At 40.5% G+C, this 26030-nt stretch overlaps 1 protein-coding gene across 2 annotated transcripts in view; it reads right to left on the bottom strand.

Moving 5' to 3' along the window:
- ANO6 (anoctamin 6) overlaps window positions 1–26030 on the bottom strand; it is a 78376-nt gene that overhangs the window by 19308 nt on the left and 33038 nt on the right. For both annotated transcript variants that reach the window (XR_009745948.1, XM_061467791.1), the window contains exons 3-11: window positions 20241–20369; window positions 11869–11934; window positions 9963–10241; window positions 9497–9610; window positions 7518–7633; window positions 6954–7088; window positions 5577–5682; window positions 4293–4353; window positions 790–935 (exon numbers count right to left, since the gene is read on the bottom strand). Coding sequence is in view for 1 of the 2 variants with exons in the window: in XM_061467791.1 (XP_061323775.1) it covers window positions 790–935; window positions 4293–4353; window positions 5577–5682; window positions 6954–7088; window positions 7518–7633; window positions 9497–9610; window positions 9963–10241; window positions 11869–11934; window positions 20241–20369 (1152 nt within the window). In the remaining variant the exon portion in view is untranslated. The remainder of the gene's footprint in view (window positions 1–789; window positions 936–4292; window positions 4354–5576; window positions 5683–6953; window positions 7089–7517; window positions 7634–9496; window positions 9611–9962; window positions 10242–11868; window positions 11935–20240; window positions 20370–26030) is intronic.

Genomic DNA, 26030 nt, shown 5'->3' with positions numbered 1-26030 from the left:
TGGCAGTTAATTTTGAAACTTTTCAAGTGCCCTCTAGTAAACATTAGTATGACGTGGATGGAATGTGAAAGCAATGCAAATGCTCAGATAAATGCTAGGGTGATATATTGACAGAGAATAATAAAAAGTGAAGCTGAGCTGAAGTGAGCCACAAAAGCTAAAGCTACTCAAAATGTATAACAAATAGCGATCTGCACTAAGATCCTCATAAATATGAATCCTATTTCATTAAAATGAGGATTATCCTTGTCCCTGTGAGTTTGCTGTTATTAATCATAATTGCATCCACATGCACTTAGCAACAATACCTATTTATATAGGGTTCAAACAGAAACATCTTAAGATTAAAAAACCCTGTCTTGGCATAATATATAGTGTAACATCTTTCCCTCTATTTCACCCTTTTTTCCTGATGCAGTCTTAGGCAAAGATAGCAAATTCTCTATGATCTTGGCCTCTGGCAGTGACACTGAAGCATTTCTTGGGGAATTTAATAAGGTAGACTTAGTCTCCTAAGCTGGGGATGATGCTTGCTTCTGTTTATTCATGACACAGGAACCTAAGCAGTGCAAGCTCCTCAAAGCTCCTCAAGCTCCTACCTTAAGATGCCTACAGTTAGGTGTAAATTCCCTTCCATGCACCTGTACTTTATAAATTCACTATTTCCAGGCCAACTCCTTGAAACACTGCTGATTTACACAGCTCCAGCCCAGATTTGCCATTTTCATAGTGTCCTCTCACAACATGTCTGTTGCAGTAGCCATCAACAGTTATCGGAATATTTCTTACCTGTGAGATTTCATTCATCACTACATGAGTGCACCGAGCTTCATATTCCGGGCGAACTTGTTCTTCTTGCTCTAAGTACTCAACTGTGTCCCATTCATACTCCAGTTCAGCCTGCCGTCGCTTCCAAAACTCCAGAAACAAAGTAACTATCCAGAAGACAGACAAAATGAACAATGCCATGTGAGTACTGGACACTGCTTGACGCCCTGTGCTGTAACATTTGGCTTGGTTTTCCATGCAACTTTGCACAGACATGGCATAAAACCCCATGGCTAACTGGCTAATGCAATGGTGAAAATAACTGGATCTACTCCTTCATGCAATTATTGCTTTGGATGCATAGGTACTTTAATAAGAGAAACCTGAGGTAAATGGTGTTGTAAGCACCTGCGAAAGAATGCATATACGTTTATTTGCTTTCTGGCTAAGCCTAGAGTATGGTAACTTTGGATTTTGTATTATAGACTCCTTTTGATAAAGTTTGTCACAGGATGCATAAGAAAGCAAATTGGTTGGATAGGTGAAGAGAAAATACTGAAGAGTGCAGGACATCTAGCAAAGAAAAACTCAGTACACCAGAAATTGCCGCAGGGAAAAACGTTCATTGAATCTGCAGTTTCTACATGGACAAATAATCCGTTTGCAGGCAACAAGAACCAATGATGGTTCAGGTGAAGGTGCTTAAACACAGCTGTCCTTCCTTCTCTGCTAGCACCAATCTGATGAGGCCGCAGCTGTTTTTGCTAGGCATGAAGCTTAGAAACTCTCTGGGCTGGGCCATCAGTTAGTTCCCTTGGACTGCGCTCCTACAACTGGAAGCACAGATGCCTAAGGAGTACTGGCTAGACATGAATCCAGCCAAACTCATTACCTCGTCCTGAGACATTATGTGGGTAGGTCTGGCAGCAGAGGCAATGAGAGGCCCACTGAGAAGGCTGGGAGGTGCACATGACGATGGGTGTCAGTACCATGATCCCTGGTACCCCTGGATGCTCTGTTACTGAAGACAGTGCATCCTCAGATCAGTGGTGTGGCTCTGCAGCACTAACTCCAGGAGGAGTTAGTATCCCATTACTGCATTGTTCATTCTCTGGGAGCAATTAACCCTAAAAGTGGCGTTTGGACTTCATCCTGAATGATGAAACATCAATGGCATGCAGTTACATTTCAAAACATTAAAGGTTATTTCCAAAATATTTTTATTTCCAAAAAACCCCAAATTGAAGAATTTGAAAACCAGAAAATTCCATGGGCTGGGCTGTAAGAGGACCTTGGCATCTACACACAGGCAGAACCCCAGGAAACTCTCCTCCCCAGATTATTCACAGGCCTCTTTCACAAGGACTTCTCAGCTACTTCATACTTAGCAGCATAAAGGCCATTCCAAGCAATGGGCCATAAGACCACATCTGCCTTCTCCTGCAGAGCAAGATTAGTTTCCCATAAACCTCTAACTGCTGCCCAGCCCAAACCACAGGAAGATATACTGGTTTGCCCCAGCTGCAAATCCAGCTGCTGCTGGAGACCCCAGAAGTGCAGGGACTTTTTCTGTGACAGCCTTTCTGCTAACAGTGGAAGAGAGACACATAACATGGGGACAGCCTTCAGCCCCAGTACAAAGAAAACTTCTACTAGCCAAAATCAGCCAGCAGCCAAGCTGCATCTTTCAGAACAGGGAAGGAGCTGCTGCTGGATTTGACATTTTCCTTTTTTCCTCAACCAGTGGGCTTTTTTAACAGTGGAAACAAATGACATTTCAGAGGCAGGACATCCAAGCACTAATTCCACCTCATGCCGGTAATTTGTGGTGACCTCTTTCACGTGTCCCTCACCACTGCCACTCAGTGTGGCCCAGGTATTCTGCCTCTGAAACTGTGACAGCAAGGACTGAAAAGAAATGCTTTTGTTCAGGGACGGGATCAGTGATGGCAGCAAGTGAAGTGGAAGCTGCCGATCTAGTCATACCATCATGGGATAGGTGGCAGAAGTGTTGGTCCAGAGCAAAAAGGTATAGAGAATGAGAGCCTGAGGCAAGATTCCCTGGTGTTTTATGGTGCTTTAAGATCTTTGAAGGGAATACACTAAAAAAGAAGAAATTACTAAAAGTGCATTGATGATAATTATGCAATAATAGATCTAAAAATCTACTAATATTTTAATTGTTTTGGACCAGGAGGTCTACAAAAGTATTAGAGGAAGGTGGAAATTACAGCTGGAATTGCACCGTGACCATGGGTCATTTGGATTCGGTACAATTTTGACTGAATATCTGAATTTGACTGGATTTGTAATGCAATTCACCTCCTTATATAGTGAACTTACGACAAGAATACTAACAGACCTTGCAGCCATCACTATAACCATGCTTCTTAAGTTTGTGATTGTTAATTTTGAAACCATTCTTCAAAACAGGAAACACAATTTTAATTAAAAAGCAAATTGCAAATAAATTATTTCGATGACAGGAGAAGATTACATTCGTATCAAACTTCTAATTTACTTTTATATAGAGTATTTCCTGCTAGTATTTTGATTTTAGCATGCATTTTAAAGAAGTCTTCTTTTGACACTATATGTTTCATCTTACATTACTTTAAAGCAGTAACTATTTGAAGCGCTTTAGGGGATGTTGGAAGTAGATGACCTCCAAGGTCCCTTCCGACCCAAACTGTTCTAGGATTCTAGGATCTTAGGATAATAAAAATGTGGTTTGCAAAGATGATGTATTCTTGTGAGCATACATACAAGTTTAAAATGTTACATGAGTTATTTTATTCAAAGTATCCTGTGTACAGACCTAACACTGAACTTACTTTGGTAATTTCTGGGTAAGACGGTGCGATAAAGGCCAGTTAACAAAGTTGCTAATATGAACAAACAAAATCATTTCTGGGAAAATGAGCCTTGCCATATGCCTTGAATACAGCACCACATGGTTTCACCCATGGGAAACATCCTGGTTTCAGCTACGTTTTCTCCGCTAAAAGACACATCTAGTGCTTTGTAACCACTAGTTACACTTTTTACAGTCAGTTTCTTCAATAAAGACAGGAGGAACAAATTTCCTGGGAACTGTAATAAATGACTGTTTTCCAATTGCCTTGTGCAGCCTCACAGCTGTTAATAGGCACAGGCAGCTCCAAAGCTCTTCAGAAAAATAACAGCTCCTCTGCCAGATATACTTAAGCATGTGGTGGCTCCTGCTGCATGAACATGAGGCAGCTCTAACGATTTCTCCTGGACTTTCCTCCAAGTCAAACGAAACAAAACAGACACTGAAAGACCAACTTTAAGTTCTACAGTTCTTTGTTTTCTTATGATGCTAAAAGGGAGTTCCTGTGAATGTTCCTGTGAATGTTCCTTCTGCTACATAGAACTACCTACTGCTGAATTCCTGACTGCTAGAACATAAAGTTGTTTCAAATTTATCTATGTTTATCTGGCTGATGCTGGAGGCTCAGCCAAAATTAGATGACAAACCACAGTTGTTGAAATCGACTTACCCCATATTCCCATAAATACTGCAAACACCAGTGTTCCAAAGCTATCAAATATACAGAGTTTCTGGAAAAATGGAAAAGAAAAAAGGCTTAAAATATAATTAACCTTTTTTTTTTTTCTTCTACACTAACCCAGGACAGAAGCTGCCTACTGAATATGTCGATTTTTAGCTTTTATGTAGCTTAATAAACAGCCTTTATTGATTGTGTTTCCTCAGCTTCTGTCAATGTACACTATTCCACAGTAAATTAAGGAAATTAAATGCAAAGCCCAGAATTAAAAGTATAAGCCAAATGTGCAGCAAGAGGATAGTAAAATGGTGTGCTGTCAGTCTTCCTCCCATCTGTTGCATAGGAAGAGGAAAAACAGTGTTTCTAGTCCGGGAGCTCAGTATAGAGTTATGTATTTTTAATACACCCACAAAAAGGCAATGGACACATCTGGTTTTCATGAGCAGGATGACAACAAATCAAGCCAGTTAGTGAAAACACATTGTGATGAGATACCTCTGTGGTCTCAATTTGCCTTTTCTTTCCATCATAGCCTTTTCCCTGTATTCTTATTTCTTTTACCCTTTAAATGCATTGAAGCAACACATTAAAGCTGGACAAAATATTTTTGGCAAATAGCAGAAAAATTGCAGTTTTGAGAGTGACTGAACCTATGGAAAGGAATAACAAAAGGCTAACATTAGCCTAGTGAGATGAGGTAATGGAGAAAGAAGGTGAGGTTCCTCTAGTGAGGTTAGCCTCCTCCATGGCTAACAGGACATGGCTGTATCAGAACTTCTATCATGGCCCACAACAACACCTCCTTGTTCCCATCTCCTCCTTGGTAACACAGGTCAAATTCAAGGTATGGATCCAGACAACATCTTTGGGGAGGGAAGGGGCAGAATTTAGAAATGTCAAAACATGCTTAAAAAATTTCCTTAGCTACTGAATCAAGACTTTAGGAATTGAATTTCCCATCCCCCAAATGAGGAAGTATCTCCAAATGAAACAAAGTGTTTCAATAAAAAATCCACTGTAGTCCTGTATCAAATATTTGTGAAATTAAAAAAAAAACAAACCAACAATTTGTTTCATCTTAGATCAAATTGGAGAAATCGATGTTGTTTTTACTTTCCCAAGTTCAGTCGTCCTATCAAAAGGAACAATTACTTGACTATTTCTAGCAATTCTGCAGGACATCATTAGTGGAGTAACAGCTTCTTTTTATATGCAGTACTAGAGAAAGTGCAACTAAAGTTCAATAGTGTGTCTATAAGCTGTAAATGTAGTTACCTTGGATGATTCACAAGTGATGGTGAGGTTCCAGTAGGTACATACTTTATCACACTGAGGGCACATGATGATTTTACCTCCTATGTTGGGATCACATACTTCTTGGCTAAAAACAAAACTAGTCAGTCACTTACCAACACTAAATTCTTTAGTCCTTTTTTTTTTGCACACACAGACAGCACAATAATCTCAGGGAATTGAGAAATAATTTACCAGTCATCTGCTCTCAGGAATTCCCCACCCCAGCCTGGCAATATATCCCCATTTCCATTCTTAATCCTCATCTCAAAAATGGATGACATAAGAGGAAAATGGTTTCCATCCCTCGTACATGGTAGTAATTCTCAAAACTGCTCCCATCAAAACTAAAACCACTCCTCAAAGATCTCACATTTCAACAGGAAACTCACACTTGCACGCTCACAAGAGCTACCATAGCAGGTCTGAGGGGAGAAGGAAAGGAACACTGCCTACCAGAGCAAGGAACAGCTGCAGAACCAAAATAGCTACCTAGTCCTTGTGGTCTTCTACAAAGGATCAGATTGGAAAACGCGCAGAGGGGGCTGCTAGGGCAATACAAAGAATGGCAGATTTGTCTCTTAAGAGATGGCAAAAGAGTTGCCATCTAACCAGTACGTGCTAACCTAGTATGGTGGAGGCTGAAAGGTGGTGTAATTACTTTCTGTAAATACATCAGTAAACACCAGGAAGGGAGATGAACTATTTAACTAAATGATAATACTAGCATAAGGCTAAATGGGTTTATACTCCATTAGCCAGAGGAGTGGAGCTCTGGAACAGCCCTTCAACATGTTTTCTAAAGATAAACACCATTCCAGAAGAGTGTATACAGTGTGACGGTCTGTAGATGATTTAGCACAGTGATGACCTCAAGGTCATTGTGCCACAGTTGAATTTGTCATATTCTGATGAGGGCTATGCATCATATCCTAATATATCCTAGGCAGATAAGGCCCCTTGTGCTTGCTCATTCTCTATTCTTCCCTCAAAATAGAGGAAAGAAATTTTGGGGGTCTTTGGATACCTTCTTCCAGAACGACCACAGTGAAAATGACATTATGGCTTCTGATTGCCACTCCTTTCTTTGTGTTTCTACACTAGGTGTGGTGAACCTAGTGCAAAATATCAATAAAATGAGGAAATAACAAACTCACAGATGTCTACCTCTCTAATGGTCCATGGACATCCATTACTCTTCTTATATTTTGTGTCTTTACTTTCAAATCCAGAACTGCTGTTTTCAGGCCCTTTCATTTTGCCTCTTATTGCGCAGTGTCTTGCAAACCCTGCACAGTCCCCCTCTATAGGTGACTGATCAAAATTTCATGGGATATTAAAAAAGGCCTGATCAGGTACCTCCATGTGCAGTTGTCCTTTGTCAGGCATCCATACAGAAAACAGCCAACTCCTACAATCGCAGCCATGATCAGCATGTTAGTATAAAAGCCCAGCCAAGCAAAGTAGATTCCAATTTTCTCGCCGTAGTATTTCCTGTGGAGGGGAAAGGTTTGGGGTTTTTTTCCTGAAATGCAAGTAAATTCACATTTCTGTTTCAAATGGCTCTTCATTTCATACATTTTGTACCAACTCATATTGTCATATTCCTCCGGTTTGAACTTTGGGATTGCAGTATTGCAGCTGGGTATTTCTATCACCACTTTAATGCCTTTGTAAGAGGATAGGAAGGGGGGAAAAATGGAAAAGGAGAGAAAAAGCATACCTTGCAAAGAAAAATTTTAACTGGCTGTTTTTTCAGGAAGTGGCTTATCATGAAACCAAGTTCAAAGTATGCTCCTGTGCATAAATTGATATAGGTGCATGGATCTGCCCTCAGAACTGAGCTGTGTCTCTTTGACATCCCCAAAACCAGACCTGCTAAGTAAATTCCTAGTTCATTACTCCAGCCTCAATCACACCAACCTGATGAAATCCAGGGGCTGCAGTTTGAAAATGTTTTTGGGATGAGCCCATTCTCTGTAGAGAAGGTATCGTTCACTTGGGCAGTTGGGATCGGTTGACAGGTGCCTAAAACTAGACTGCAAAACAGAAAAAGCATGAGAAGAAGATACCATTAATCTAACCAGCACAGATCAGCTGTCATCTCAGCAGACCCTATGGCTCTGGCCATGAAGCCAGAGCTTTGAATAGCCTTTTAGTCTAATCTGCTGCAAGCCAGGAAAAGGAGCAGGAAGGCAGCTCTGGAAAAGCACCAGCTTTCAGGATAGAAGGTCAGAAAGGCGCCAAAAGCTAAAGCAAACACTTTACGTATGTGAGGTGAAAATAACAGAGACTCACTATTAAATTAAATCGAAGCACATGTCAGCGTCTTGGCACTTAGGAATAGAAAACAGAAAAGGATCCATTCTAATTAGAGAACAGGACTAAATTAAAATGGATTTTAAGTAGCTTTAGCATGCTAACATCCTTTGCTTCAAAATAATACTGTACTGGAATGAAGGCTGGAAAGTCTGAGGGATAAATCCAGGGCTTCTAGTTTCTGTTTTAATTTCAAAAGAGAGTTCACATGGAGATAATACTTGTGGGTTTTACTAGGTTATTTGAAAATCTATTTCAATAAAGCCTGTTTTATTTGAGGGACTTTTCCATTCTGTATCTCTGATGCAACAAGACAAGTGACAGAAATCTATCATCTAATCTTGATTTTCAGAGGAGCCATGATATATAATTGTAATTGTATAAAAAGACAGTCAATAATTACTAGTCATACTGAGTCCAAATTCCCCATGCCATGATAGAAGTAGCCTGCAAGGCAGGTTTTTAATCTCTAAAAGGAAACCTTAAAATGGATAGTCATGAATGGTATTAATTCTATCCTGTAAAGCTTCGGGTTATTTACAAGAAACATGATTTGTCTTGATTCTGCCTTAAAGATTTCCTTGAAATCCTTGTAGGCCTCCTGAATATTTTAAGCCAAGTCCAAAGAGCTGAAGCAGCTACCATTCCTGACCTCTCATGTTCTTGGTGTCTTCACAGCAGAACACACCTCGGTCACAGAACTCAGGAGGAAGTGTGTGGGGTGTGGGTGTATAATAGATACAATGCAGAAAGCCAGCCCTCAGTCTTTGCTTGCTGTATCCCATGCACAGCTTAAGATGGGATTTTTCTTTAGGTAAATACTCTGAAATCTGATTTCTTTTTCCCTTTGTTTTCTTTTTCTGTTCTATTGGTAGCCTTTGTATACACAAAAATTTTCAGTATAATTTTCTTCTTGAAATGAGATGTGACACTTTTTAAAGTGTCAGAAGTGTAGTTACAAAAGCTGGATTTCTTAATACTGCCAGGTGAAATCCATCCCTGTTAAGATTCTCTCTGCATGACTCTGACATCACCTGTGAGGTACTGGACTACCGGGACAGAGCCAGTAGAGGCCTGTGTCTTCCTGCACGTATGTCGCAACGTATGGGCACTGCGGGAGTGTTTATTGCTGTGTGAGACTGTCACACATCCTAAGATGAGATTTGTAGTCTACATCTTTATTAACAATGTTGATATTTGATAGGAACTTTAATACTGAAAAACTGAGTACTAAAAAAGGGGACAATGTTAAAATTGATTTAGAACTGATGAGACTGTGCGCCATGGGAATTACCACTTAGGCCAGGCACTTTACTGAACTACATCTCCCAGGGAATACAAGTTTAACAACTCTTAAATGAAATATATTGGTTTTTTTTTCAGTTATGGAGCTACATTTTTAACCAACAGTGCTCTGAAAGAAAATCTCTTCAGCCAAACTCTGTCTTACTCAACTATGTGGATATAATGACCAGTCAAGGAGTAAAGCAATCAATAGTGCTTCTGTTTTTCGATATAAACCCCACAGATATAGTTCAGATCTCCATTTCAAAATACATTTTAGTTTCAAGCACTGGACTTACATCATGAAGGGGAAATGCTGCTTTGTAGATTCCAGTGTCCAGTAATTTGTTAATGCCAAACTTTTTCACATTGTTTTTGGTTGCATATTCCACACGGGACAGGATAAAATGAACCTGAAATTGATAAATGTTTTGGTGTCTCTTGCAACTTGAAAGTGATCACAGCTATACCTGTCTCAACATATAATCAGGTTAGGAAAGGGTAAGCAGTGCTAACAAAATTAACTGCATGGGGAACATAAACCATTCAAATTTCTCCTTTAAATTCAGGTGGAACAGAAATGGAATAAATGTAAGGTATATTTTAATTCTGGATTGCCCAGGCTGACTCATAAATGATACAGGACTACTGCATCCCAAATATTTATAATTTTTCAGGATGCTTTCATGAAGGTAATTGCACTGATTTGATTAAACGCATCTTTTCTTTTTAAGATCAAATTCTAAAAACACTCCATGGACTTACAATTCGGCTTCTAGTTGCAGGATTGAAAAATGTGTCTTTGTCTTGGACATAAAAACTGGACAAAAGCTCCTTTTGAAAAGGGGCAGTGAAAAACTCTTGCTCAGGTTTGATGATATTTTCATCCACTCTGAAGAGTCTGCTAAACCAGTTGAAAGCTGAGTCTCGGGTTTTCAGGTCATTGGGTTGCAGGGGCAATTTGATGTGCAGAACCTCAGCATATGTGCACAGCACTTCCCAAGGTGCATGCACTTTCACAAAAATAAGTTTTTCATCCAAAACCTGGAATGAAAGAATATTAAAAATACATGTTCAACAAAATGAAAGCAAAGGACTTTTCAGAACACTTTTTAAACTATCCAGAATTTCTCTTTACATCTCATAGAAGACCAACTTAAAGTTGCATTCATTTTCTGTCTTAGGAAATATACCACTGACTTCTGTAAAAGCACTGACACGAGGTGGAAACACTCGGGCATATAAAAGCATATAAAGGTATACTAAGAAAGACAGCTAAATGTTCTTTTAATGCACTTTTTACATATCTGCAAAGTATTTTACAAAGCAATTTAAGAGTAGCATCCATATAGCCTGGCATGGCCGCTGTGGGTTTGGAGCTGTCAGTGTTTCCCCAGCAGTTTAAGTGCAACCCCAATGTGATGTGACTTGATGGAAGCAGTCTAAGCACACATGGATGCTCCTGGGCAACCCCAGTTCTCAGCTTCATAGTGAGAATGGGGAGAGGGAAAGGGAAATCAGCTAAGACTGCTGAGAAAGACTGCATGGGGCACTTTGATCCCAGTTGCATGCGCTAACCAGCACCAGTATGCAGTGGGGACATTAACAGCCACTCACCTCCCGTCTGCACATCACCTGCAGAACTTCTATTGATGCCCTGCATTACTGAGTCTCAGCCACTTGAAATTACATTACATAGCTCACTGGCTCTGGAACATCACTCAGATATCTGATCTAGCCTGGGGAAACTTCCAGTTTCAAAAGTTTTTCAGTCATGACCATGGCAGAACTACTGAAAACTGCAACATGTAAATATAGTGACATGTAAGTATAGCAAGAAGGCCACGTCAGACTTCCAGTAAGCGGTTAACTTATGAATGCGAAGAGCAAGACTACATCCTTGGATGTGCAGCACGAGTCTGCACTGCAGAAACCAAATAAATACCATGACGCCATAGATTCTGAGTCTAATTTAGGAGAAGGGGGCAAAATGACCTTTTCTGGAGCTCGCTGTAGACTGCCAAACAACAACAAATTTAGACTGGAAATGATTGCCTGGGACGGGGAGACCCATATGGAGCACTGCAACCCTGCAGGGCAGGAAGGAAAGGGGCTTTGAGGGCCTCTAACCCTTCCTGCAAGAGACAGCAGCTCCAGCAGCTGCTGTGAATTATCACAGCACTCTTGAACTGCCTGCAGGCAACATCGCAGCCCAAAAATACACAAAGCATGATAGTCTCAATCACTTGCATGGTGCCAGGCCTTGCAAAGAGCAGGGTCACGTGTAGGAGCCCTGCATTGCTCTTCTGGCAGGGGCATTCTGCCCTGCACACCCACTGGCTTCCCACATGTCCTACATGGCCATAATAGGGGGAGAACCTCAGAGTACAGCCAGTGCTTCCAAGTGCTGAACAAACACAACCTCCCATCCAACAAACACAATTCCATGTAATCTCCCAGCTTACCATCTGCATCATTTTGCAGAGGAAAGAACAGACACAAAGTTTAAAAATTGCACATCAGAAAACAGAGGCACTATTGATGGAAAAAGATGGGCTTTTTTCTCCTGAGGAGAGAAATGTTGCAGTAAATTCATATATCCAGTTTCCTTATTCCCACAGGGGCAGCTTTGCTCTCAGATACGGCCGTTCACACAGGGAAGAGCACTCACCGATCTCGTTGCTTCAAGTTGCAAGCCGTTGTTTATCAGGTTTGATTCATATACTTGTCTCTTCCTCTGTTAAAAGGTATTGAACACCATAAAACATCTGTTCCAAGTTTCACAAATACGTATGCACAGAAGAATGGAATTGCCTCCCAAAAAAATCATTGGGTCATTACCTCTATAGAGCCCACTTGACAGCTACTGGCTGATAGGTACAGTCTTACCTACTGATCTTGATCGGGGGTTTTGTCTGGTATGCAACATTGCCCATATGCAACGTTGTCCTCAAATGCAGCTACAGAGTATTCACCCTCTTAGTTTCTGGTACATTACAGAGGTAAAAATGTGTCCCAAATTTTGAATTTTGAAGAGCAATTACCCCTGAAACTTGTGATCTCCTTCATCTTTAGTCTCTAATCAAACTTTTGATGGCAGCCTCCCTCCCTGCATTAATTTGTCCTTTAGAAAGTCTTCATCTCAAGAGCTTTCATACCACTTTTGACCCAGCAACCTGTAACTTTATTCTTCTTTCACAATAATCATGAGTTCACACAGCGGTTCAAATTGTAGTAGCCTTCTACATTTTAACCTATGAATAAGCATCCCCGAAGTAAGTAGTCGAGAGCTATAGCACTTGAAGAGTCAGTGGTGTTATTCTACAAGCATTTGATGTCTCCTGAAGGATATGACAAGTTTTCCTTCATGGATCACTTTAATTTCACTTCACAGTTACCAGAACTTGGCAGGTAGTGAGTTACAAAAATATCTGAAATGTCTTGGCAATCTTTTTGCTTCTCCACACACATGGCCTCCCCCCAAAACCACACAGACAAACAGCCCCTCTCCCCTCAAAATACACAACACCATAAAGTATTTACAAGATATTTTGAAACTTCATATGGACTAATCAAATTTGAAAGCCATCTGCATCAACTGGATACTTCCACAATGAGATGTTTATGAAAGTCAAGGGTGGCCAGCTCTCCCTGGCCTACTGGCTGCATGTCAAAGTACCAGCATGGGTTAGGGGGGAGCACCTGCAGGTGGCTTGGGCTGGGAAAGGGGCCTCTGTGAGCAGTTGCCAGAAGGAGATGACATTAATACACTGTGAACTGATGGTTTTATGTGTGAACTAGGGTAGCAGGGTAAGTTAGGCATGCAGCGAGGTTCTTAGAGTGACTGGGTGATACTACTTTCTTACTCACAGATTGCTGTCATTCCACCGACCAATATTTTTGTTGTTTATATGCCCTGTGCTTAATGGATTCTGCACCTACCACTAAAGGAACTTAAAAGGAGAATGATCCAATGTTTTCTGTCACCTGGTTCTCTATAGTCAGACTAACTGCCTTAAGATCTGTGCTTAAGATGCAGGCCTGTGGAGGACCTAAGTCAATGAATGACCCTTTACATAAAGTCTTAGGAACTTTGGTAGATACATGGCAAATGATCTTTAGGACTAGACCCAAGACCCACTCAGTCTAGGTGGGTAATGCTTAAGCAAAAAGGGCAGAAATCCTCAGGAGTTCTCCCGGCACAGGTCATGTATCCCCACATAAGTTTCATCCAGTTCTTTAATGTTTAAAGACTGCTGCAAGTCCCCATGCAGAAAAAAAACATTTTCCAAAAAACTCTAGCAAGTCTTGGAATTAAAAGTCACAAACCTGAACAATAATCTAAACAGCCTACCCCTTCTAAACTTTCTTAGTTATCAACTGCAGCACCTGCACGTGGCAATGTTCATGAGGGACCAATTTCATATTTTGTTCAAAGGTACTTGTCAAATCTGTTCCAGGCTTTCTGCCTTTTTGCTCCAGTGAATATCACCTTCTTCTTGAGTTAGGGACAGGAAGAGACAAATCTTCCAATCTGTTTTCTTCTTTCATCAATACTTTCTACATTTCTCCTTATTCCTCTATTTTGCCAAGATAAAACCACAATCCCAAACTTTGATTGGGGTCTTCATGGAGGCCTCTCTCCATGTCCCATTAATCCATTTGCTATTGGTGACAGTAGCATGCTTTTCGTATTTTTCCATTGTGTATATAACATTGTGTATATATATATGTGTAATATGCACACTTATATATACCTCATACTTTCTACTGACTAGAATTCTGATGGTAGCTGAGCTTGAAGAGGACACAATATAGCTGTTTACTGTGACATCTAAGTCTCTTCCTTGTACTAACAGCACTAACTTAGAATCCCAAATGTTAATGAGTTTTTTCCTTGCAGTAACGTATTTCCTTTCATTTTTCAAATTTCATAGGTAATAGTGCTCTCCATTTTCCTTCAAAGATAAAGGTTCACAGTTGTCTTAGCTTCTGAATAAACTATGTACTGATTTTCTCTGCAATTTTGGTTATGTCGTAACTCAATCCCCTTACCAGATCGTTAATATATGTAGTGCACAAGACAGGAATTGTTTGTCTACACCACTATTAACTCTTCTGCCTTTTCATCCTACCTCTTTGCTTCTTCCATATTCACATGATTTTTTTGTAAGGTGAATAATACCGAATAATGAAAATAATTCAACCTAAGCTCTCCTTTGTTTCAGAAAATAGAAAAGGCTAAGTAACTGCTTCGTTTCTTCTTAGATAGCACAAAGCAGGGCAATTCTCATTTACAGAAGTCTAATACTGATTTTTTTTTAATCTTATAATTCAGATTGCTTTAATAATTTATTATGGCAAGGCGTTACCCAAATTAATTTTCCCTCAAAATCTTAGAGGAATGTTGACAATATTAAGGTTTCTAATAATGCATTAATGCAAGTACTGGGGAACAAAGCCCCTGGGAGGCTTTGCTAATTAGGGGCTTTGCTATTTTATATAAATGATTGAATTATGTGTATGATGATCTATGGAGGAGCTAGTCTTTTACCCAGAGGAGTCTATAGTGGTTTTGCATTGACTGGGGAATACAGCATAAAGATATGATAGCTTATTAGGCTGGAAGGTAGAGACTGTCCCAGCTTTATTTCAGTATCTGGCATTTTGCTCAGCAACCAGCAAGGCTAAGCTGTAATGATAATGTGATGATGGTAAAGCTCAACCTGACAGATTTTGATGACTGAATGGCTAGCCAGTCGACAAAGACACTACAGGATGCATAAGAACATACAATCTTAAAGAAGTGAAAGCAAGTAAGTAAGTAAATTCCAAGTATTACAGGCATGTAGGAGGGCTAGCTCTTGCGAGCTGCTTTTACACCATAGTTCTTTCAGTGTCTCATGTCTTCCAACCCTGAGGAGACTAACAAGACTCTGAATCTGGAAACTGGTAGCAGACCACTAGCAGTTCTTTTCTCTGTGTTGCTTAAATGGTAGGGAGCACTTGCTGTGATTGACAGAAGTGACAGGACGATGCCCACTCATATCTTTAGTTTCTTTTGTGCAACAGAAAAGTTCCCTACAACAATATCTGTGTGACTTCAGAAGAAAACTCCTAACAAGGAAGGAGTGCTTGAATATCCACCTCTGCATTACCTGACAGGCAACACATAAAACACAGTCAAGAAGAGAAAGAGCACGGGGCCTGAAGCCAATCTCATGGCTATCAAGTAAAGGGAGTGGAGAGGATTGCTATATCAACATTAGCTACCTAGTCTCATGGTTTCTTTGGTGGTCTTTGAAAGCTCTCCTGAAACTCCCAGTTGTCAACATTAGGAAATTAATTGCTTGAGAAGCTCTGCTTCTGTAAGCTTCTTAAGTTTGAAGATAATAAAAATGTGAAGCAAAATATGCTATAAAGGCCAACAAAAAAAAAGTAAACCCAAAGAACTCAAAATACATATTTTCTGAGATACCCTCTGATTTTAAGCAGCCTCGTGATTTTCTGAAACCTGATTCATGACCACACAGCACTGGCAATACTGTAGTGTAGCCCTGCTCTCAACAGTGGCTTCTAGTCACCCTGTTTGGAAAGACCATTTCTGGTCCTATGGATGTATGCAGTAACTTCAGAGTAACTCCCTCCTTCCATTTGACTTCTGTCATTCTCCCTTTTATCCAATTGTGAAAGAAGTAAAATTCAGATTTGGGGTTGCCTCAGGAACAGAGATTTTATTTCAGTGAGTTCCTGCTTCAAAACCAGTCCATCCAGTAGACATCAGGGTAGGTGTGATTGCCCTCCACCCAGTGCTAAAGGTCCTTTTCTTGATTGTTATCAGACTTCCTCGGTAGGTTGACTGAGCATACCACAGGCATGTAAAGCCTGCCATCCTCTACTGCCTAAAATCACCACGTAAAATGGCACTGAGGTACCCTTCTTCTTTGTAAATGCAAGTATCGTTCTCTCACCACAGGTATGACACATGCTAAACACTGGGAAAAGTACAATTAGCTTTTGAAAAGTTATCCAAGTTTTTTTTTGCTGTTGGTTATCTAAACGAAACAAGTCTGGAAGCAGGAACTGTTCATTGTTTGCTTAGGAAGACAAACTCCTCTAACCCTGCTGAGGCTCTCTGCAAAACAGTACTTAAAAGTGTGTAATATTTTTTGTGAATTATAGTTTTCATTTAATTTGAAACAAAAATTAAAATCTAATTTTGTGAAGCACAAATTATTTCAATCCTGGAAATGAAGGTTTTGCCTACATTCCTACTTAATTTACTGACGGTCTTTCTGTTCGTTTCTGTTGGGGGGAAGCAGATGGACTAGAATGACATTCTGCATCGATTTACTTTGAATTCATCTTTCTGGCACTGACCCTTTAACTTTCAACAATGAGCTCCTTGCAGACCCCAACAGATAAAACTGTCATTTTGGAGCATTCCTGGGAAGACTGGTTATATTTAATTCCTGTTCTGATGGTAATCTACTCTGACAAATAGGGTACATAAATTGTAGGTTCAAAACCCATACTTTGAGTAGGAATTCTAATTGATTGCATTGCAGTTTCTGGAATATGCTTCTGACAGTTCGATTTTTGCTATTGCTTGCAAAATTAATTGCAAACCAACTTACAAAGGTTTGGAGTTTGAATTAAGTTGTACATGTGAACTGTATCTGTGAACATTTGGATCTGTATATTATGTTAGAAACTTCCATGAGGGTGCCATTTCTTTAATCTGATTTTGCCTCCTTTAAAACAGATTTTGGAAACATGAAAAAGAGGGAAGCACAGCACCACTGCATCTGTAATTCCGTATTTTTGATTCTTCTATCCAAATCAGCCCCATGTTTTCAGTTAATTCCTTCTGTATTAGACATTTTCCCAAGGATACTGCTAATTACTATAAATTAATGCTGGGTCATTTTCTCAGTTACACTTATGCAATTCTTTTGAAAAAGAAAGCCATTCAAATCAAATGTAATGATGGTCCCAGGACCCGATTCTTCTCTTGCTGCAGAAGAATAGATGGATCTGTGCCCTGTTTCTCTGAATCCAGTTACATTGGATAACTTGGTTGAGGTCTGATTTTCAAATCATAGAAATTTCAAATCGTTCTGACTGAATTCAGTAAGCATCTGGGAACTCCTTCACTCTTGGTATCACACAAAACCACTCAGTCCAGCACACAGAACTTTTCACATCAGAAACATAGATCTGTAGTTGCCCACTAACAATTCAAGTTCTGCCCCAAATTCCATGTCATGCAACCAGGTGGGGTGCACTGTGCGTCAGAAAGAATTCGTGCCAGTGACTACATTGCTGATCCCTACATTTCACAGACCTGCAACGTTGCACATGGCCAGTGGAGACATTGCTGCTGACCTCATTGAGGTGAGGATTTCACCCTATGAGACCAGATCTGGATCTGCTATTACTAATAACCTGGAGATTCCAAATTCTGTGAACCGTAATGCTCCGGATAATAGCTCTATAAAAATGCCAGGGGTGTCAAAGAAAGAGTAGCATGAATGAAGAACCGATTTAGGCTTAAAGCACCTTGAATTATACAAGATAGTGCTTATAAAATTTGGCATTTTCAGTTCATCATTGATCACAGACAGACAGTGATGTATGCAGGATTTAAAGCTGATAGTAAATGGGAATACTGCTCATTTTGGTTGTATTTGGTCACAAGGGTAGAAGTCATTTGTCCCAGAAAAAAATACAACCAAATAAACACCAGCAAAGATAAGCTATCAAATTGGTTTTATGCTAAGACTGCTAAAATCTGTATGTATCTTGGGCAACAATATCCCCACACCACTCTGGGAACTGTGCTAGGCCAAATTATTCCTTTCCATGGAATTCCAAGGATGCAAAACTGTACCAAAAATGTCCTCTTCCTTTCCATCTCAGACATAAGGTATATGTATTTTCTTTCTTCTTTTCAAATATTCTATTCATACATGTTTCTTTGGTACTTCTCAGTTTCTGTCCTTTCACTCCTACTGTGGGTGTGAGGTAGGTCCTAAAGCAATGTCCTGCATCCCACTCAGGAGGACATACAGGAAGAAAAATATCAGTGCTGCCAGTGCCTGTACAGCATTTGCTTAGGAAGTGAAGATCTGCAGCACAGATAGCTTCCTCCACTTGCACAGCAAGTAATCTCAAGTGAGATGAAGGACTTTTCTGTCTTTGGGATGACTAAAGCACATTTGGAGTCCATATCACCCCAGTCACGTGTCTCAATCTCCTGGCTGTGCTTCTGTCTATACAGCTTTTGTTGGCCACTTTGCTCCTTGACGTCCACCAAGACCATGAGGGCCTCTTTCACAGAGCTGCTCCCCAGCCACTCAGTCTTCACTGTATCCCATCATTAGTCTAGTACACTCTCATTCTCACATATACTCTCATTCTCACATATACTTGCATTCTCACATTTTTGCATGTAAGTAGACTGCTTCCTCAGCATGCCACAGAGTCAGTGTGGCTGCAGATCTTTGTAGGATTGAGACCTATGGAAGCAAGGTTTGGTTTTTTTTTTGCAAGCATCTAGTGCATTACCCACAATCTCCAGGTCTTATTACTCGTGATTTCATTCTGGTAATGCCCTAACATTAATGCTGCACTAAAAATACTACTCTATGGTTCACATTTAATTTCCATCACTGCTTGGAAAAGTCACTCGTTATATTTTTAAGTACATTTGGGCAATGGCCAAATATTGCAAACATAAATGTCAAATGCTAATTGCTAAAACCAATTGTTTCCAAAGGGGCAGCTTTTTGTTTCTAATTATGTCTTTCAATTATTTTTTATTGCTGATCTTGTGATCAGGGATAATGCAACATCCACTCACTGCAGGACTCTTTTAAACCCTCCTAACAACATTCCTTATGGCTGCCCTGTTATTGCCAATGACAACACTGTGTAATGAATATCAACCAACTTAGCTAAAGGCCTTTTTACTCCTGTTTTTCTCTTTCTGAACTGCAAATGACTATTTGTATATGTGATGCTTTCATTGTCCTCACTGCCTCTACCAGAGGCTGCTGTTGCACATTTAGAATTCCTGTATCAGAGAAGGAAGCATGTGGGTGGGAGAGTGCAGATGCCAAGGGGACTACAATCCTGTGGATGGATATTTCTCAGGCAGTTCAAAATTAAAACATCTCAGTGGCATGGATAAGCTTGGTTTTGTGGCCCTTGTAACATAATGAATATAGTCCACTGGAGTAATTAAAAATAACCTATGATTGTTGGTCATGGTTGCTAAGAAGCACCAAGTAGAATCATAAAATCATAGAATGGTTAGGGTTGGAAAGGACCTTAAGATCATCTAGTTCCAACCCCCCTACCATGGGCAGGGACACCACACACTAAACCATGCTACCCAAAGCTCCAACCAATGTGGTCTTGAGCACAGTATGCACTGGCATGAGTCAGAAATCTTTTGCAAGGTTCCCAGGAAGGGCAAGCTGTTGAAGTTTCAAGGGAAGGAGTGATACAGGAAGAAATTCTGGTAGCAAAATGGCGTACAATTATTTCCCATAAACTACTTAGGTACTTTATTGGGTAGAACGTCAGCAGCTATGTTCATAACTGATTTGGAGCATCTGATCAGTTGCCTCCTTCTTTGGGTTCCCTGAATACCGTGATTTTAATACTGAAGTTGATTAAAGGCCTACTTCAATCACTGTGGGTACGGAAAGCTGCCCCAGACTGATTACCTTGTGTCCAATTCTAACTAGGAACCTGATACCAGCATTTTGCTGCTCACATCTCCTAAGGGTTCACTGAGGAGGATGCTCTGAGGTCACATAGCACAGTCTGACAAGTGTGCAACATACTGCCTGTTTACCCAGCAACCTACTGGCTTGAGCTCACTCCTTTTCCCAGCTCAGTTTGATGGGCTTCAGTCTCCCAGCTCCCAAGAGCACTCCGAAGACATGGCAATGCAATCACTATTCTGGGTGAGGGCATTGTCCTTCCTGCTCTCATACGCAACAAATTAGATTTATACAGAAAATAACTTACCTTTTGCTTTTTACGATCACTCCTCTTATGAGTCATTTTTCTACTTTCATCTTCATACACCAAAACAAAGTCAATTCTTCGCTGCCCATCACTGAAGAACAAGGAGTCAGCCTTACCATCAAAATCCACCTGGAAGGCAAGCAACATAGCTTAATGTGCAGACTTTCAGTTACCAGTTCCTTACTTCCTTCTTGTTACACAATATTCCAGTGAACAGAGAAATTTAGTTCATAGGGAACTCATATAACAAGAAGCCTGAAATCATAGAACCAACTCGGTTGGAAAAGACCTTTAAGATCATCAAGGCCAACCATTATGCCAGGACTGCCATGTCCACCCCTAAAACATGTCAACAATATAGACAAAAGTAGCATGGAGTAGAATGGAGGGAAAAAAATATATCCAGGAGTTTGGCAGGTCTCTGCATGACATAAAATCAACAGAACTTTGACCTAATTTTGTTCTTTAAAAATAGTATATTAGCTTTTGGCAATAGGAGGAGCATTGGGATTCAGCACCTTCACCAAAAAATGTATCTGTCAAGTAATTTCTATGCCATCGCAGGTACAGTTAGTCTACAAGATATGTTGTTGCCTGACCACAGTCTCAGAATTAGTGCATTCCCATCTGCTCCCTTACCTGCCAGAAGCTTTAGCATCTCTACAATTATTAATCCCCAAACCCACCATTGCCCCGAAAACAAAGAACATGGCCAGGCTGGAGATGAACTCTCAGAGTGGACACATTCTATGTGGGTTTATTTCTCTTTATATTCAAAACATCTCAGCAAGCAAAAAACATCTTTGTATGCCACACATCCATCATGTTATAACAGACGCCAAAATCAAAAGGGTTAATATATCCATAAACCATTGTCTAGTCCCCAGAGGAAAGTAAGACAGATTGTCATATCCACTAATAACATCTTAATGTGTTATTTCACATGTGAATGATACAGACACATTGATGACAGGGGAACCTGTATGCACAAGTAATGATTTTGTAGTTTCTTAGAGTACTATCACATGCCACAAGCCCTCCTTTCAGGTCATCAGAATTGTCATGTTATATAATGAGCACTGAACTCTCCGGTACTTGGCCAAATCTATCCATGGTGTTAATGAGGGCACTGACGCTGAAGTTGTTAGGTATCAAATATCAGAAATGATTGCATTGCATTATAGATGGTAAGATCTCCAAAACCTTCAAGACTCCCATACAGAACCGCAGACAAGCCTTGGCTTCCAGATGGCTGGGCATGCAGGGTGGCCCAAGGCAGGATCAGGCCAGGTGATATGACCTAGAGTAATCTCTTGAAAATGCTGTGCTTCTGGGGACATGGAAAAGATTCCCAGATGTTGTATGCCTGGAATTTCCCCATCAGTGCAGACCAAACTTCATGAGGGATGCCAGTTCCCAAGAACTCTGGGATGTCTGATCCACAGGACAGTACATGGGAATGTGATTATGGTGTCAGAAACCCCTTACGTGCAGACTGAAACGGTTGTTCTTCAACTGCGATGTAACCAAGAAGAATGCCAGTCTTCAGTCAGGAGCACCCCTGTTCCAGGGAGCATATAGTGCTTTAGGAAGTACATGTGTCAGTGTTTCCAAAACAAACTCCCAAGAGTTTTATTCCAAACCTCTCCAAGCAGACTATTTAGTTACTGTTTATTGGCTGAGTCAAAACAGTCGACCAAGATGTATCTCCCCATAATTATGACAAAATTTCCATATTTTAGATAAACTCAGGGGAGTTTAAACTCACTGTTTTTCCACGTTGTATGCGCAAAGGCTGAGACCTGACACAAATAGGTCCTGTTAACATAGTTGCTTCAAACAGTCTGAGCAGATTCTTGCTTAGTTTGAATCCCACCTGTGCCTAAAGATCTGTGACAAATCTGACAGCAAGCAGCTCCTGATACATATACATGCATGCATATATATGCATATATGCTGACATATGGCCAATATACACATACATTTCACAACCTGGACTAGGATTCAGAAACTACCAAGGCACTCACCAAATCAACATAAAACTGCACATTGTGAATAACGTTTTAAAACACTCTCAGGTTTCAGATGGCATCACCAGACCACAATGACCCTGAGTACATCTATCCCCCAAAGCAAGTCACACATGTGAATTTCTAACTTCTTGAGAGCTAGAGTTGGCATAGTCCCATCAAGCAATCCCTTGACCCTGACAAGCTATCCTCCCACTGAGGACTAGCCATGGGTGTAAACTGCAGTCCTGCTGTGAGCATTCCCAGTCTTGTTTAAAACACATCATGAAGATTCCATGTTGACTACATTCCCATCACACAAAAAGCCTCGACAACAGCCAACAGCCCTGTTGTGATGCAGCTTGGCTGGTGCTGGGGCAGCAGCAAAGAGAGGGTGATGGGAGCTGAGCCCAGCCAGGCAGAGTCCAGCCCTGCTGCTTCTGCTCTCCCCTGGGACACCAACAGGCTCTGGTCTGTGCTAAAATTACTCCATGCTGCAATGACGGAAACACAGAGCCTAAACCTTGTGATAATGAATAATGAGGGGAAATGCTGCCCCTAAGTAAAGCAGAAGGTTTTATTTTTTATTCTTCATCTTTTGAATCTTAGAAACATCATTACAAAAACTTCTGCTTACACAGACTGAGTTTAGTTGTGAAATTCAAGCACTTGAAAGCATAAAAGTAGTAATAGCTTCAAAGGTGTTTTTTTTTTCTACAGTTTTTTGCTCTTTTTCATAGAATCACAGAATCATAGAATAGTTAGGGCTGGAAAGGACCTTAAGATCATCTAGTTCCAACCCCCTTTCATTAGACACCTTCCATTAGACCAGGTTGCTTAAAGCCCCATCCAATCCGGCCTTGAACACTTCCAGGGATGGGGCATTCACAGCTTCTCTGGTCAACCTGCTCCAGTGCCTCACTACCCCCACAGTAAAGAATTTCTCCCTAATATCTAACTGAAATCTACCCTTTAGTCAGTTGTCCTTGTCCTGTCATTACATGTCCTTGTAAAAAGTCCCTCTCCAAATTCCTTGTAGGCCCCCTTTAGGTACTGGAAGGCTGCTCTACAGTCTCCCCTGAACCTTCTCTTCTCCAGGCTGAACAAGCCCAGCTCTCTCAGCCTCTCTTCATAGAAGAGAGAGCTCCAGCCCTCTGAGCATCTTTTCCTGTATGATCTGTCCACAGGAGAGAGAAGAAAGAAATGGCAGAGAGGAAATATCAGATCAAGTTTTGATCTAACAAGCTTTGAACATAATTTGTGATTACACCACTGTCTGAATACTTTTTCCTTTAAACATAACCTTCTTTAAGCTTATAAAACCAATATGCAATAGTGATAACTGGCTTAACTGGATTGTTAATAACCAGAGAGAAAGACTGCCTGTTGATCAGTATTCGGACTCATGAATTTATTTACATACATGATTGCATTCACATGAGCATGTACATGCTATGATATACATACTCATTTATGTGTATATGTATATATAAATATATATAAAACTGTACATATATATAATGGAATATAGCTGAAAGATTAATCAATATTGAACTTCATGAATCCAGATACACAGAAGTTCATACTGTGATGTGATCTCTATTTCTTTTAATCAAGAGGGCATTGGTCAATTGACCTATCCATGGACACTTTATGTAACAATAAAATAATAAAAAATTGATTCATTACATCTGAATACTTACGAGAGAAAGATTAAGACCTGCACAAATCAATTTTAATGCAACATTAAATGTTGCTCAATTAAAAATAAGAAGTAAAACTCAAAAGGGAATATAATAGTTAAGGTTCTGACAGCCACGTTAACTTAGATGTGCGGTGTATCTTGTAATCCCTACTGCAGAGTTTGCAATAAAAAATCATATATTATTCAACATAATTACCAGGGGAAAAACAGGACTGGAAGCCAAAAAGATGTGCTGTATTCTGAAGTTAATAATTCCTCTGAGACAATGTTTGTGTTTTTTTAAATATGTAATATTATTTGACAGTATTACAAATGTTATTATCATACAAATGCACACAAGCTTGTGTGCACGCACATGAGTTAATGGGGCTGAAATTCAAATATGTATTTTTTCTTAAGCATCAGTAGCAAATTATAACCCAAAATAATGAACAGGCCTATTGATACCTCTTTGTTTTGGAAGCAAAAACCATGAGGTCTATCTACTGCACTATCTAATTTTCTTAGCCTCAACATAATCACATTTTAAGTACTGATGGAGGCAGTGGGTTGTGCGTTCTGATGTTATAATAATACCCTAGTGGACAGCAGGTTAATACTGATTAACATCATTAATAAATAAAAAAAAAGTAACACATTTAGCTGGAAAATACTAATTATATTTAGCACGCACTCTGCAGCGCTTTTGAACTTTCCAAGTGTGGTACAATCAAACACTTGCCTATCACTGAGAGACAGGGAACTATTAGCTGCTTTATTAACAGAAAGATTCTGAAAGAAAGGGGAGCCTGTCCATGGATAAAGCTTTTTGGAACACTTAGGTTACACCTATGCGATCTAGCTGAGAGGCCACGTTCATGTGGGTGTTTAGTTCAGAGCAGGATCAGACCAGGTAAGCATAAGTGGGTCTTCACTCCATGAAGTGAGACAGGAGGTAGCCAGTGGTAACAAAAAGCCCAGAAATGCGTATAATGCAGGCACCAGCTCCTCAGCACCAAAAGCCTTGTTCTACAGACCCACTGCTTGGGTCCTCACTACCAATGGATGTACACACAGCTGGTGAGATCCTGCTGGAGTTGGGAAGTGCTGCACTGATTCAATCACATTTACACGCCACCTCCTCATCATCCCTGACTGTGGTCCTCTGTGGCCACCATGGGAAAGGAATAAGGAGTTTCCTGTGTTTGCTAATCCAGCCCAAGAAGTCAATGGTAAACAGCATCTGCTCTCCCAGCTTCTGGGACAGAGTGACACTTAGAGAAGGGACAAGTGGGACATGAAGATACGCTTGCCCCTCCACACAGTGCTGTAAAGGCTGAGGTAACTGGTTTGGCTTCAAGTGACCACATCATAAAACCCACCCTCAGCCCCTTGACTCAAGAGTTCCTCAGGGGGGAGACTACCATGTGCTCCTCCACATGCTGGTATCTAAGGGGAGTTGCCATGTCTTACTCTTGAGACTGTTCCTGTAGTCATGGCTACATGTGATGCCTGCAGCAGCAGATGAAAGAAGACCGTGCTAGTGGAGAGCTCCCTTCAGTGACAGTGATGCTCCATGCCAGGGGAGGAAAAAAGGTGGCATTACAAAGAAACCTGTCTGCACTTTTCCACACTGCTCTGGGCATCATACTGTTAAACATTCAGTAGGGATAATGGTGGGAAGGGCAGCACAGGGGAAGGCAAGAAGAAAAATACGTGCACAGGAGCTGCAGTTATTTATTGTTTACTACACCCTGGACAAGCACAGCATTGTAAGCTGATTTCTTTTAAATAACAAGAGACTCTGCAGGAATGACTTTTCTAACTGGAAGGAGGAAAGAAGTGATTTATTTTGTCCGCATGAGCCTTTGGTGTGACTGTCAATAGCACCAAATGTAATCATTACTGGAGGGATAAACTACTTGTCTGCGACCTCACATAATTTTCAGATATGCTTCAAAACAGCTTGCTGCAGCGTGCCTGGGAATAAATCAGTACTGGAGAACAAGAAAGTGGAGCAGAGCCTGTATAACATCTCCTCTGCTGACAGGCACCTGCAAAAAATCCTCCTGCTGGGGACCAGCAGGTTATACTTCA

Source organism: Pezoporus flaviventris, unplaced genomic scaffold (genome assembly GCF_033815535.1).
Source record: "Pezoporus flaviventris isolate CSIRO_AGI_PZ_B2104156 unplaced genomic scaffold, CSIRO_AGI_Pfla_v1 ptg000045l, whole genome shotgun sequence".
NCBI lineage: Eukaryota > Metazoa > Chordata > Aves > Psittaciformes > Psittacidae > Pezoporus > Pezoporus flaviventris.
The sequence above is the reverse complement of the archived record's forward strand: the minus strand, read 5'-3'. Positions and strand labels throughout refer to the sequence as shown.